This window comes from Rhinoraja longicauda, chromosome 8 (genome assembly GCF_053455715.1).
Source record: "Rhinoraja longicauda isolate Sanriku21f chromosome 8, sRhiLon1.1, whole genome shotgun sequence".
NCBI classification, from domain to species: Eukaryota; Metazoa; Chordata; class Chondrichthyes; order Rajiformes; family Arhynchobatidae; genus Rhinoraja; species Rhinoraja longicauda.
In genome coordinates this window covers 47,027,159-47,043,153 of record NC_135960.1, presented here as the reverse complement: position 1 = coordinate 47,043,153, position 15,995 = coordinate 47,027,159, and the positions used below count along the sequence as shown (strand labels likewise).

At 43.2% G+C, this 15,995-nt stretch overlaps 1 protein-coding gene across 2 annotated transcripts in view; it reads left to right on the top strand.

Annotated features, from left to right (window-relative positions):
* gpd2 (glycerol-3-phosphate dehydrogenase 2 (mitochondrial)) overlaps positions 1–14,763 on the top strand; it is an 89,722-nt gene extending 74,959 nt beyond the window's left edge. For both annotated transcript variants that reach the window (XM_078403862.1, XM_078403863.1), the window contains exons 14-18: positions 1,035–1,193; positions 3,162–3,271; positions 4,397–4,475; positions 6,065–6,163; positions 7,957–14,763. In XM_078403862.1, the coding sequence (XP_078259988.1) occupies positions 1,035–1,193; positions 3,162–3,271; positions 4,397–4,475; positions 6,065–6,163; positions 7,957–8,082 (573 nt within the window). In that variant the 3' untranslated portion in view covers positions 8,083–14,763. The remainder of the gene's footprint in view (positions 1–1,034; positions 1,194–3,161; positions 3,272–4,396; positions 4,476–6,064; positions 6,164–7,956) is intronic.
* Positions 14,764–15,995: the final 1,232 nt, after the last annotated feature.

Genomic DNA, 15,995 nt, shown 5'->3' with positions numbered 1-15,995 from the left:
CGGAAAAATGGATAATCCAGAAAGGCTCTGGAACCAAGGGTGCTGGAAAATTGGTTGTGCACGTGGAGTTAAACTAATTAGTTAAGGTAACAACAACATTTCAAAGTCATTTGGACAGGTACATGGATTGGAAGGCTTTAGAGGGATATGGGCCAAATGTGGGCAGGTGGGACAAGTATAGGTGGGGCTTGTTGGTCGCAATGGACAAGTTGTGCCAAGGGGCCCATTTCGGTGCTGTATGATTCTACGACTCGATGAATCTACAATAGGTAGAGCAAAGGGGAAGATACAGAGTGCAGAATATAGTTTTCAGCATTGTAGTGCATCAGTTCTCGAGACAAAGTCCAATGTCCACAATGAGGTAGAGGTGAATCCAATGGTATCCTAACTAACGTTCATTTAGTTAAATGTAATTTAAAAACACAGCATGGATACCAGGTGTTGAGGAGGTTTACCAGAATGTAGCCCAGACTTGGGGTTTTAGCTGGAAGGAGAGGTTGGACAGACTTGGATTGTTTTCACTGGAATGCCAGAGCTTGAGGGAGAGACTTGATAGAATATATAAAATTATGAAAAGCTTCGTTAGGGTAGACAGTCTGAACTGTCTACTCTATTTCCTGGATGGGAATATCAAATATTAGAGGGCATAGCTTTAAGGTGAAAGGGGAAAAGGTCAAATAAGTTCGTTTTTATGCAGAGAGTGGGGGGGGCCTGGAATGCTTTGCCGGGGTGCTGGTGGAGGCAATGACGTTTAAGAGATTTCCAGGTAGGCACATGGATATGCAGGGAATGGAGGGATATGGATCACGTGCAGGAAGTTGAGATTAGCTAATCTCAGCATCATGTTAGCAGAGACATTGTGGGCCGAAGGCCCCGTGCCTGCGCTGTTCTGTTCTATGAGGGGATTGGATAAAGTGAATGGATATGGGTTATGTGCAGGCAGAGAGGAGTTGGTCTTGGCATCATGCTTGGCATGGACATTGTGGGCCGAAGGGCCCGCTCCTGTGCTGTACTCTTCTATGTTCTGTGCGCAGGTGATCTACGGCATGAAGGAGTACGCGCGCACGGCGATCGACATCCTAGCCCGTCGCACGCGGCTATCCTACCTCAACGTCCGGGCTGCCGAAGACGCACTTCCCCGCATCGTGGAAATAATGGCCGCAGAATTCAACTGGAGCGAGAAGCGGATTAAGGTGCATTACATTAGCTCTAGCACCATACATTAGCTCTATCCTGCACCCTAGGGACAATTTTACAGAAGCCAATTAACCTACAAATCTGCGCGTCTTTGGAATGTGGGAGGAAACAGGAGCACCCAAAGAAAACCCATGTAGTCACAGGGAGAACGTATAAACTCTGCCTAGACAGCACCCGAGGTCAGGATCAAACCCGGACCTCTCACGCTGTGCATAAATTCATAAGTTCTAGGAACAGAATTGGGCCATTCGGCCCATTAATTCTTCTCTGCCATTCAATCATGGCTGATCTATCTTAACCTCTCAACCCCATTCACCTGCCTTCTCCCCATAACCCCTGACACCTGCACTAATCAGGAATCTGTCAATCTCCGCCTTACAAATATCCATTGACTTGGCCTCCACAGCCGACTGTGGCAATGAATTCCAATGAGTAAAATTCTGATAATTCTATTTGACACCCCGCACAATTTTCTTTTTGCTACACCGTTCCTTCATTATTTACTTCAAGCTGAACATAATAGATGCATCTGCACACACCAAACATCTGTCCTTCTTAGTGCTCTCCGCGTACAAGCCTCTTTTATTGAATGAATAATGCATTTGAAAATAAATGAGGTAGCTTATATCAATACACTTTTAATAATTGTTTTCATTTTATTCAAAATGTGTCTAATCCTTGGTATCAGATGATCTAAATAAGATATCGGTGGAAAATCTACTACTTAGAAATTTTACTGACTCTTTTTTTTCGTTGAGGTAAATTAATTTTATCTGTGCATTTTGCAAGTTTGTGTTTTTGACAGGATATTTGCTTTTTTCAAATTGCCTGGTTATTAAGATATTTTTAAAATGTAATTCATAACAAGGAATTGTAGATACTTATACTTTAGAGATGCAGCGTGGAAACAGGCCTTTCGACCCACCGATTCCACGCTGACCAGTGATCACCCCGTACACTAGCAATAAGCAATATCCTAGACACTAGCGTCAGTTAACAATTTTACAGAAGCCAATCAACCTACAAACCTAAGGTATCACAAAATGCTGGAGTAACTCAGCAGGTCAGGCAGCATCTCAGGAGAGAAGGACTGGGTGACGTTTCGGGTTGATACCCTTCTTCAGACTGATGTCAGGGGGGCGGGACTTTATCCCGCCCCCCCCCTGCAGTCTGAAGAAGGGTCTCAACCCGAAACGTCACCCATTCCTTCTCTCCTGAGATGCTGCCTGACCTGCTGAGTTACTCCAGCATTTTGTGATACCTTCGGTTTGTACCAGTATTTGCAGTTATTTTCCTACACAGCCTACAAACCTACACGTCTTTGGAGTGTGGGAGGAAACTGGAGCACCGGAGAAAACCCGGTCACAGGGAGAACGCATACTCCATACAGACAGCACCCGTGCTCAGGTTCGATTCCGGGTCTCTCGCTGTGAGGCAGCAACTCTACCGATGCGCCACTGTGCAATAGGTTGGATCCGTACTTATAAATTTTAACAGCTACTTTTTGTTCTGTGGGGTAAATTTATTTTATCTATGCGTTTTGCAAGTTTTCGATTTTGACACGAAATTTGTGTTTTTTTGCAAATTGAGCTGTCATTAAGATATTTTTATGTGAGATTCAGACCAAAGAACTGCAGATATCTCGGTGAATTAATATCTACCTGCAGTTTCATTGTCTTAGGTTATGTTCACGGCTCATCAAATATATGTTCTTATTTAAGTGCATCCCATTTATTATCTCCACCACTTTTTAAGCAGCTTCTCTGCTTTTATAACTGTTAGCTTCTCATTAAACTGCTGAAAGGAGGCTGAACAGATGCTTGACTTATGCAGTTGAGATTGCTTTGATTAGAATTTTTAATAACAAGGTAATAATGTAACTTTCCTGGCATAATTTCTATTAATAATTATCGCATATTTAAATTTGTAATTCTGTGAGCCTAATTGCTGCTGCATATTTTCAGGATGAACTAACGGCTGCTCAGCAATTTCTGTACTATGAAATGGGCTACAAGGTTCGATCTGATCAATTAACCAACACGGAAATAAATTTGTCTCCTTCGGATGTCGATAGGTAACTTCTGCTTTTCCTCCTTGTTACAGTTAAGTTCTTATTACCAGAAGATACAGTGACTACTGTTTAGACTTTAGAGATAAAGCGCAGAAATAGGCCCTTTGGCCCACCGGGTCCGTGCCGACCAGACATCACCCCATACACTAGCACTATCCGACATACTAGGGACAAATTGCAATTTTACCAATGCCAATTAAGCTATAAACCTGTACGCCTTTGGAGTGAAACCGGAACACCCGAAGAAAACCCACGTGGTCACAGGGAGAACGTTCAAACTCCATACAGGCAGCACTCGTAGTCAGGATTGAACCCGGGTCTCTGACGCTGTACGGCAGCAACTCTACCGCTGCACCACTGAACCCAGTGGTAACACAGTGACGCAGTGGGTAAAGCCACTGCCTCAGAGCGCCAGAGACATGGGTTTGATGCTGACCTTAGGTGCTCTATGTGTGTGTGTTTTGCATGTTCTCCCTGTGACCGTGTGGGTTTCCTCCAGGTATTTCGGTTTCCTCCCACATCCCAAAGATGTGCGGGTTTGTAGGTTAATTGGTCCTCTGTAAAGTTGCCCCTAGCGTGCAGGGACTGGATGAGAATGTGGATAACATAGAACTGTGACTTCGATGGTCAGCATGTACTCAATGGGCCAAAAGGCCTGTTTCCATGCTGTTTCAATCAATCCATTTTTCAGCCCTATCCCAGAAATCCAGCTGGCGTTTAAGTGGAAATTTGGAGCATTCTGCATGGCAGGATGTACCTTCTTTGAAAGGTGTTGTTACACTGAAACTTTGTCTGCCTCTCATTTGGAGGGGAAAGATCCTTTAGCACTGGTTTAGGTTTAGGTTTATCATTGTCACGTATACCAATGTACAGTGGAGGGCTTTTTCTTGCATGCTACCAATCAGATCAGATAAAACCATACATAAATACAATGAAGACAAACTCCAGTAAAATAGGCAAAGGAGAAGATTCAGAGTCCAGAATGTGGTTTTAAGCATTGTAGTGCATCAGTTCCAGAGACAAAGTCCAGTGTTCGTAACGAGATGAATTGGACAGCACCCTAGCTTAAATAGCCTAGCAAATGCAAATCTTCCTTATTGATTTAAACTAATATGTATATTTTTACAGGTATAAGAAAAGGTTCCAAAAGTTTGACGATGACAGCAAAGGTTTTATCACTATTGTTGACGTCCAACGAGTGTTAGAGGTAAAATAATTGTTTTAAACGTTCAAAAATATTCAAGATCTGTGAATTTTGTTATCTATTTTAGTTAAATAGAACATAAAACATTACAGCACAGGAACAGGACTTTTGGCCCACAATGTCCATGTCGAACATGATGCCAATATAAACACATCTGAACTGCATGTACATGATCCACATCCCTCCATACCCATTTAAAAGCCTCTTATCCGCCTCTATCGCTTCTGCCTCCACCACCAACCACTCTGTGTAGGAAAACAAACTTGCCCTGCACATCTCTAAATGTTGCCCCTCTCACTTTAATGCTCTCTAGTCTTTGACATTTCCATGCTGGGAAAAAGGTTCTGATTGTCCACACTAACTCACGTAATTTTATATACTTCTTATCAGGTCTTCTCTCAACAACTGATTTTTCAGAGAAAACAATCCGAGTCTTTCCAACCTGTCCTAACAACTGATATCCTCCAATTGCAGCATTGTGGTAAAATCTAAATATTAACCAAAAGCTCTACCCATGGTGTTATAGAATCTCATGATGGAAAGGCTTGACACAGGCCATCATACAACCAGGCTAACATGGAGCCAAATATCTACCATAAACCCAACCAGGTTGGAGAGGTTTAAGAGGAGAGGGGAAAGGTTTAATACAAACCTGAGGGGCAACGTTTTCACCCAGAAGTACAAGATTTTTGAGGATGTTGCCAGAGCTCGAGGGCCTTAGCAATAGGGAGAGGTTGAGCAGGCTAGGACTTTATTCTTTGTGCAGGTGTATGAGGGGTGACCTTGTAGAGGTGTACAAAATCATGAGAGGAATAGATCGGGTAAATGCACAGTCTTTTGTCCAGAGTAGGGGAATCGAGAACCAGAGGACATAGGTTTACGGTGGGGGGGGGGGAGATTTAATAGGAACCAGAGGGGTAACTTCTTAAAGTAAGTGGTGGGTGTATGGAATGAGCTGCCAGAGGAGGTAGTTAATGCAGATACTATTGCAATGTTTAAGAAACATTTGGACAGGTACATGGATTAGAGGGATATGGGCCAAACGCGGGCAGGTGGGACTAATGTAGATGGGGCATATTAGTCAGCATGGGAAGGTTGGGCCAATGGGCCTGTTTCCATGGTGTATGACTCTGTAACATAGGGAATAACTATTTTATTAAAGCTATTCAGAAGGATGAGGGGGGACTTATTGAAACTTATTGAATAGTGAAAGGCCTGGATAGAGTGGATGTGGAGAGGATGTTACCACTAGTGGGAGGACCTGGAACCAAAGGGCACAGCCTCAGAATAAAAGGACGTTCCTTTGGAAAGAGGCGGTGAATCTGTGGAGGTCAAGTCATCGGACATTTTAAAGTGGAGGCTGACAGATAATCTTGATTAGTAAGGGTGTCAAATGTTACATGAAGGCAGGGGAATGGAGTTGAGAGGAAAAGATAGATCAGCCATGATTGAATGGTGGAGAAGACTCAATGGGCCAAATGGCCAGATTCTGCTCTTAGAATTTATGAACTCTTGTTGTGCAGCATATTTGACTTGCTGTATTATGACAACTGGAAAAACTCAGCATGTTTGTTTTTTTATTTTTCTTCTAGAGTATTGGGTATCATGTGGCTGAGGCAACCCTGCATGAAATGCTAACTGAGGTTGACATAAACAAAAACGGACAGGTGGAACTCATTGAATTCTTGCAGGTGAGTATCGGTCCTATCCGTTGAAATCTTTTAAAGAAAGTGATGCTACAACTTAATAATATTAGCACTAACTTATACAGTAGGGACAATTTACAATTTTACCGAAGCCAATTAACCTACAAACTTGTACGACTGAAGTGTGGGAGGAAATCGGAGCACGCGGGGAAAACCCACCTGGTCACAGGGAGAACGTACAAACTCCGTGTAGACAGCACACGAGGTCAAGATCGAACCTGGGTCTCTGGCGCTGTGAGGCAGCAGCTATACTGCTTCGCCACTTTGCCACCTAAAAGTCTTTTAAAGAAAGTGATGCTATAACTTGATAATAATTTAAATGGTTTAGATCAACCAGTACAATGACTTCTCTGAACGCAGAGGTAGCGCAGCATTAGAGTTGCTGCCTTACAGCGCCAGAGATCTGGGCTCGATCATGACTATGGGTGCTCGTCTGTACGGAGTTTGTACATTCTCTCCCGTGACCTGCGTGGGTTTTCTCCGGGTGCTCCAGTTTCCTCCCACACTCCAAAGACGTGCAGGTTTGTAGGCTAATTGGATTGGTATCATTGTAAATTGTCCCTAGTGATATGTAGGATAGTGTTTAAGTGTGCGGTGATCGCTGGACAGCGCGGACTCAGTGGGCCGAAGGGCCTGTTTCCGCGCTGTGTCTCTAAAGTAAACTGAACTAAACGTTCACCCTTTGACATTCATTTAGTTTGCTCGTAAGATAAAAATGAGGTTGGCGATCTGCTTATTTTACTTGGTCTGCCTGAGTGTTCGAGTTTATTTTCCCTCAGAAAGTAGAGTTTATTTTCATAGTTCTTGTCCCGGATAGCTATTTCAAATATCTGCAAGGTCTTTCCTCTGCATTGACAGTGATGAATGTGGTACATGAGATAAATTAATGCCGGGGATTTTGGTCAATGTCGGGCCTTTCTTCACTGTGTCAAGTTAAACAAACAAGATCAAGGCAAAGGAAATGGTAATTGTCGCTCCCGAGATGAACTGCAGATAACTGTTAGAAGATTGCAGGAATTCTTTCTTTTGCACCTTGCCTGGCATGGTGATTTGTTTAAACATATTTATTTGAATGTAATGACTTTAGACTTTAGTGATACAGCACGGAAACAGGCACTTCGGTCCACCGAGTCCGCGCCGACCTGTGATCACCCCGTACACTAGCACTATTCTACACACCAGGGACAATTTACAATTTTACCAAAGCCAATTAACCTACGTCTTTGGATTGTGGGAGGACCACGTGGGTTTTCTCCGTGTGATCCAGTTTCCTCCAACACTCCAAAGACGTGCGGCTTTGGAGGTTAAATGGCTTTTGTAAAATTGTCCCTAGTGTGTGGGATAGTGCCAGTATCGTTGGGCGTAAAATGGTCGGAATTAATATCGATTTGTAACATCGGAGAGAATTTAAGTTAAAGAGGATCCTCCCTGGACAAACAGCTGTAGAGAGAGAAGGTTTAGGTTTATTGTTGACATGTGTATGGATCGAATGTAATCGTGCATTGTCTTTCCGTTGACTGGTTAACACGCAACACAAGCTTTACACTGTACCTTGGCACATGTGGCAATAAACTAAACTCAACGCGTACTGAGATACAGTGGGAAGTTTTGTTTCGCATGCTATCCAGTCTGAAGGGTCTGTTTCCACGTTGTATCTTCGAAAGTCTAAAGTGAGAATTTCACCGTCGTCATTGGCACACATGACAATTAAACACTTGACTCTTGACTGCTGAACCCCTTAAAAAAAACTGTTTCTCTTCCTCCGCTGCTACTTCCAGTTGATGAGTGCGATCCAAAAGGGCTCGGTGTCTGAAAGCAGATTGGCCGTTTTGATGAAGACAGCCGAAGAGAATTTGAGCCGACAGAACCCAATTCCCGTGTACCGCAGCGGAGGAGGCTTGTGAGTCTGGTTTTCCAAATGGACCATGGACCGTGTGGAAGGCCATAGATGTCCACTGTGGTCACGGCTGCTGCTAAGCCTGGCGTAGCAAGACATGCCTCCTCCACCACCTGGAGATATCGTCCTGGTGAACCTGCTCAATGCATCAAACGCTGTCGCAAAGTCTTTCCTCCCACCATTGTGCTTCATAAATCCAGTATATTATTTCAAATATCTTTATATGCAGTATACATTTTGATAAACTCAAGCCATTGTAAAAAAAAAAGTTTGTATTTTAATACGGGGTTAGTTTTTCCTTACTTGCAAATACTGTCTGTTTGTGCTTGCTAGAAAGTAACTCGTGAAATCTTCGTATTTAATGGACATTTTCGTTTCAAAATGATGAGCAGGTACCATTAATTTTATTTGGACTTAGAGTTGTGATGCGGGGTATTTTTATTGTCTATTCCAATGATCACACGTTTACCAAATCTGATAACTCAGTGGGTTCAAAATAATTCATATTGCAATCAAACGTTGTGAGAGCGAGGTTTTCTCTCATTCCATAATGGGTGAATAATTGTTTTTTTAATTAGAATGATCAAATATGTTTCTATAAAGCCTGTTCCATACGGAACCATTTAACTATATGCCTGCTCGTTCTCATTGACGTCTCCTTCTGTAAGATGTGTGCGGCTCATTGATGCATGCTAATATATTTGGACGAAACTGGGTCTAAGCTTAGAAACACAGCATGGAAACAGGCCCTTTGGCCCACCGTCCATGCCGACCATTGATCACTTGAGTTCTATATTATTCCACTTTCCCATCCACTAGGCGCAATTTAACCTTCAAACCAACATGTCTTTGGGATTTGGGTGGAAACCGGAGCACCTGGGGGGAAACACACCCGGTCACGGGGAGAACGTACAAACTCCGTACAGACAGCACCCGTAGTCAGGATTGAACCCACGTCTCCGGCGCTGTAAGGCAACATCTCTACCGCTGCGCCACCGTGCAGCACCAAAATCTTTCCCCTCTCACCTTTAACCTATATCCTCTGGTTCTTGATTCCCCCTACTCTGGGTAAAAGACTGTGCATTCACCCCATCTATTCCCCTCATGATCTTTTGCACCTCTGTAAATTCACACCGCATCCTCCTGTGCTCCGACGAATACAGTCCTAGCCTGCCCAATCTCTCCCTATAACTCAGGCCCTCGAGTCCTGGCAACATCCTCGTAAATACTCCAATTAAAATAGAGGATGAAGGAAATACTCAAGGGGTCAGCAAGGAGAGTAGTGGGAGAATCCGGGCCTATATTTCAAGCTGATGACTTTTGATCTGAACTATCTCCAGCCAATCTGAGGATTGGCTGGCACCTCATGATGAGGTTTTTCAGGCAACCCAGTGAACCGTTTAATCAATTAATCTCCAAAAACGTGGCGACGTTCTATTATTGCAGACCTGATTATTTCATTGAATGGGATTTTTTGTAGAGTTATATGTATGTATTGAAGGGACCATAAACTGTGAGCTAGGAAAACGTTAGTAGTACAGATAGTTCAGAGATGTGGCAATGAATCAGTAACTGCGGAAATTAGCCCAGTCCATCACACAGATCACACTTTCCACCATCGAATCCAGCATTGATTTGATCATATATAAGTGTACAAATCAGGAGAGGGTTTTGTACCATTGTTTTGGGCACCATTTTGTAGGAAAGATGTTGTCAAGCTGGAAAGGGTGCAGAGAAGATTCACAAGGATATGGCCAGGACTGGAGGGTCTGAGCTATAGGGAGAGGCTGAGCAGAATAGGACTCTATTCGTTGGAGTGCAGGAGGTTTAGAGGGATATGGGCCTAATGCAGGAAGGTGGGACTAGTGTAGATGGGACATGTTGGTCTGTGTGGGCAAGTTGGGCCAATTATCCTCTTTCTATGCTCTTTGACTATTCTTCACACTGCCTCGGAAAAGCAGCCAACCTGATCAAGGACGTCCCACCCTGGTCATTCCTCCTTCTCCCTGCTCCCATCTGCCAGAAGGGATAGAAGCTTGAAAGTGCACACCACCAGACTCAGGAACAGCTTCTTCCCCTCTGTAGCCAGGCTTCTGAACGGTCCTTCCATGAGCTAGGGTACTGTCCGATTCACCTCTACCCCATTGAGGACATTGGACTTTGTGTAAATGTGCGCTACAATGCTAAGAATAATATTCTGCACTCTAAGCTCTACCTAGTGTACTTGAGTTTGATTTGATGTACATATGTATGGTACATCTAATCTGTTTGGATAGCTGCAAAAGAAAACTCTTCACTTTCGCACAGTCTCTAGCCCAGAGTAGAGGAATCAAGAACCAGAGGACATAGAACTGATTCACTCCAATGCTGAGAACGATATTCCTTCTATTGTACTTGGGATTGAACTGATGGTATCGATGTATGATATATCTTACTATTTGGATAGCATGTAAAACAAAGTGTTTCACTGTACCTCGGTACACGGTATACCTAAATCTAGATTCCATGGCGCTCAGCGTTAATGCTAGAATTGAAGCAGACGAATTTCACGTCTGGACTATTTGATTGCCAGCACTCTAGTAAGAGAAGTTTCACACAAAGAGGAGGCTTGAAGGAGCCTGAGAGCAGGTTGAGTGTCCTTGGCTAACAAACTAATCATCAGGATGTCATGGTGACTTAGCAAGAGGGGACAATGTTCCTGGATGACTAGGTGTTCTTGGTTGAGATCCTGGGACTATCTTTTGACCTGGACTTCACTTCCGATGGCATCAGCATTTAATTTCTTTTTTAGAGATCCACGACGACCATCCATCACCCGTTCACATTAGTTCTACGTTATCCCCACTTTCCCATGCACTCCCTACACACTAGAGTCAATTTACAGAGGACCAATTAACCTACAAACCTGTGCATCTTGGAGACGTGCGAGGAAACCAGAGCACCTGGAGGAAACCCACGCAGTCACGGAGAAAGTAGTAACTCGACACACAGACGAGGTCAGGATCGAACGTGGATCTCTGGCGCTGTGAGGCAGCAGTTCTATTTCAAGCCTTTGTATTGCAGCTCTAACAATACAACTCTACCAGTTGTGCCACCCGGTCAATACTGACATTTCTTTCTACCTTAATGCAATGATTTCCATTCTGACCTCAGTGTTCCACACAAGCTCTCTGGTATAATGGGTACATGCTATGAAGACACAAAGTCTGAAAGAAAGACCTTGTGGTGAAATAAATGTCTACCTTCCATGTCAAGGCAGGAAAAAAAACGACAAACATTGGGCGCATTTGATTTGTTGAACCACAGTGCATTGAATTGTTTTATAAGCTGTCTGATAGGTGTCAGATTGAGAGTGTGTACTGAAATGTATACAATATCAGGTAGTAATTGGGAATTGAACAAATACAACTTAACTAATAAAAAAAATCAGGAGATACCAGAATTAAATATGTCACGGAAGTTAAAAGACCTGTGTCTACAACTCAAGGTGGTAAGAAGCTCTCAATGCTGTATTACTTTATTTCTCTCTCCATGTACATGCATTTTTTGTGTGACCCTACATGCCTATAGAAATCTACGCCATTTGCCTTTTTAACCTTCAAATTGAATTTCAGCAAGGTTTCAAAGAATCTTGGTTTAGTTTAGAGATATAGCGCGGAAACAGGCCCTTCGGCCCACCGAGTCCACGCCGACCATCGATCACCCCGCAAACTAGCACTATCCCACACACTAGGATATCCTACACACAATTTAACTTGTGACTGAATTTTTCAACATGTTCTTCAGATTATACTGAACTACCGCAGATAATAATTCATAATATTAACAGGTGGAAGGAATACGCTATGTAGTTTAATGTTGAAACCAGGAACTGCAGATGCTGGTTTACTGAGGAAAGACACAAAATGGTGGAGTTACTCAGCGGGTCAGGCAGCATCATGTAGATCAAGGATAGATGATGTTTCAGTTTGGGACCCTTCTGCAGACTCATCAATCTGAAGAAGGATCCTGGCTCGAAGATCATGGATAGGTGACATTTCAGACTGAAGAGCCTAAAGAAGGGTCCCAAACTGAAACATCACCCAGAAATAAAATGTTAGCAGATGCTGGTTTATACCAAAGAAACACACAAAGTGCTGGAGTAACTCGGCGGGTCAGGCAGCATCTCTGGAGAAAAAGGATGGTTGACATTTCAGGTCAGGACCTTTTTTATTAAGGCTCTGTAAAGGGTCCCGGCTCGAAACGTCACCAGAGATGTTGCCTGACCTGCTGAGTCACTCCAGCACGTTGTGTGTATCTTTGAAACATAACCTATCCATTTTCTCCAGGGATGTTACCTGACCCGCTGAATTACTTCAGCACCTTGTATCTTTTCTTGGTTTAATGTTACATTGCTTGAAAAACAAACTCAAAGCAAGAACAGACATTTACAATGTAATTTATTGCGACTAAAAATTAAACACGAAAAATCTTCTTCGGGAAATTGAGGAAAATTGTACATTGTAGATATCAATCTTGTCAAACACAACTGTAAGGGCAGTTTCTATACCTTCTCAAAGTCCAACTTCGATAGCCATTACTGCTCGGGGATGGAATGGAGGCATAACTTACGCACACACCGCACTCTGAGATAACAGAAACGAATCTTCCAAACGCTGTTTCTTGATTAATTGGTCTTTATTAAAGTAGCACAAATCAAAAGAGTAATTCATAACCTTTCGTTCTTATCAACTGTTTCTTCTTCAAACAATACAGTAAGAATCGTGTAGTCATTACCGTGTGGTCCTTGTGAGTGTAGCTGGCGCGAGTGTGGCAATCGTGAGTGTGGCTGCCGTGAGTGTGGTAAAAAACTGTATTCTCTCCATCCGCCGAGACTAAACTGACCCACAATCTCTGTGGCTACACTAGCCTCCTCCCATGTGGACACTCCCCATTACGTATCAAATCACACCCACAAGCATGCAAAAAAGACAGAAACTAGAAATATTAAACATAGCCATAATACAATGACAGTAACTAAATTAAGCGTAAATGGCTCCTACAACAACGTAAACACAAAGGATTTTTTGGAAATCTGTTGACTGCAAATTCTGCACAAAATATTGCAATGTGCTTAGATTATGCTCACATTTCTCTTTGCACAAGAATTAAACAAGTTCTGTAGAACTTCATGTGAATCATTTAAGAATTTTCACATACTTTAGTAAAGTAATAAATGCCTCTGTGTATTAAATTTATGTGTATAAAATATGTGTGGGCACTGGTTACTATGGAGAGGAGGAAGCAAATAGCATTTAATTTTACTGTGGAACTGTGGACCATTTACATTTTCTTTATGTTAAAAACACACTAAGGAATGAGCTTCGAAAATCCTCAGGTGTTGTTCTTGCTAGCTAGAGGTTAATCTACCTGAGATTAATATACCTCTTGGTTCTTAATGTGTTTAAGGCTCAGATTGGTTCTACCGCTGTTGATACATATTTAAAACAATCTTCGTAGCTGTAAATTTTTACCGAGGGGTCAAGGGGAAAGTTTAATGGAGATGTGTGGGGCAAGTCATTTTACACAGATTGTGGTGGGGCCCTGGAACGCACTGATAGGAGTGGTGGTGGAGGCGGATATGATAGTGGCGTTTAAGAGGCTTTTAGATAGACACATGGAAACACAGGGAATAAAGGGATATGGATCATGTGCAGGCACATGGGATCAATGTAACTTGGCATCATGTTGGGCACAAACCTTGTGGGCCAAAGGACCTGCCGCTCTGCTGTATGTTTCTCTGTTCTATGTAAACGTGTGTGTGTTTAGCTATAAACATGTGCTGTACTGTGCTATGTACTATACATCATCCAATATATGACCAATCTTTGTTTTTCAATACTAATTAAAAAGTATAAATTTCACCCTGTACCTTTTTATTTCCAAAACAAAGTGTGGCTAATAGATAGAGATAAATTAGTTTGAAAGCCTTAATAATGCAGGTCCACCATCGATTTTCCGGCAACTGATGGTCCGGCATCTCTTTATCCGGACAAAATTACGAGACCACACAGTAAACCCCCCCCCCCCCCCCCCATCAAAATACCCCCCGAAAATGTGGCGCTTAGGCCGGGTGAGGCGGGCGATCTCGACCTCATTGGGACTTCTGTGGCTGAAGGGCGGGTCCATTTTGATCTCTGTGGCCGGGGCTCTGGAACTTTGGCCCAACCGGAGCTGGCAGACCCGTTCCCATAGCGGACTTCCGGCATTTTGCAGGCCAGTATCTCGGCCCCCCAGCGGCCCAGGCGTACCATTCCAGTACCGTAGGACTCCTCTCGGAGGTGGTGAACTGTTGGCCCAGCAAAACGGATAATGCAGAAAGGCTCTGGAACCAAGGGTGCCGGAAAAAACGTTGGTGGACCTATACAATGTGTTCAAATTCATTTGTACTGAAGCTAAACCAGCAAATTATATTCCTCGACAAATGATTTGTTCTGCAGAATTTTATATTCAACATCTGCATTAACTTGTTGTGAATAGCGTGACTAATTTCATTTTTTGTGGTTCTGTGTAGCAAGATTCATGGAGTTGCCTGTAATTTTGAGGTAATCTCCTAATGTGCCTTATTTTTAAATGGGAAAGATTTTGAGAGGGTGAGTCAATATATGTTCTGATGTGTCGAGCAGTAATTATTTTTTTCTTTTTATTCCCAAAACGAAATAAAAATATCTGTACCACCGCAAAGAGTCTGCGTAACATTGTTATTAGGATTTCATGTTGATTTTCATTGATTATTCAATTTCATGTGATACACCCCACCATCTCTCCCACCATCTCCTATCTCCACAGTCCTCCCATGTCCTATCTCCCCAGACACCCTGCTCTTTTTCCCTATTCCGTACCCTCATCTCCCATCCCCAAGTCCCATATTTCCCTTTCATTCCCCACTCTTTCCCGTCCCTCTCTACCTATATCCATCCCTCCTTCCAGATTTACATTTCAAGGTGGACAACTTGCACATGGTTTGGAATGGATGTTAAACATCTCTGTCATACAAGATGTATCTCTCTCCTCCCCCTCTCTCCTCCCCCTCTCTCCTCCACCTCTCTCCACCCTCCTCCCCCTCCCTCCCTCCTCCCTTTTCTCCTCCCCCCTTCCAGCCCTCCTCCACCTCCCCCTTCCCCCCCACTCCATCTCCCCCTCCCTCCCTCCCCCCTCGCTAGGAGATAGATTTAAACTTTAAATTGCGAATAACTTAAAAAATATAACACCGATTTCAATGAAACTTCTTCCATTAGCACCAAAGGGATGATGGTGAGTAAGGTGGGCCTAAAATTGTCACGCTATCGTGTACCGTTTTGGCTGCAGTTCAGGAACAAACAAACAAACAAACGAGAGTTTTAGTATATAGATGTTAGCATAGTTTAGTTTATTATTGTCACGTGTACCAAGGTACAGTGAAAAGCTTTATTTTGCATGCTATCCAGTCAAAGAAAAGACTACATGATTACAATCAATCCATCCACAGTGCACAGATAAAGGATAAAGGGTACAACATTTAGTGCAAAGATATAACATTGAAGTCCGATAAAGCTGCAAGTAAGAATCTCATTGTTCCATTCACGGTACAAATGACGCTTAAACACTCTTGACTGTTGGCATTCTCATTGCTAGAACCTGCCTCGCAAACTCCTGGCAAAAGTCAGCCTGTTTCACTCTGGACCAGAGTGAACATACCACCCTCCTCTCCCACCCCTCTTTGAAAAGCAAATGATGGTTCCTTTTGCTTCTGATCGGTGTGTAGCTGGGTCTGACCTCCAGCGAAACTCTGACTGTCCCACAACTCCTCGATCCCTGACGTCTCATCAATCCTGGCTCCATGTGCAGGACTTCAGGGCCAGAGAATGACCTGCCGCTGATAACGGCGGGTCAGGGGGCAGA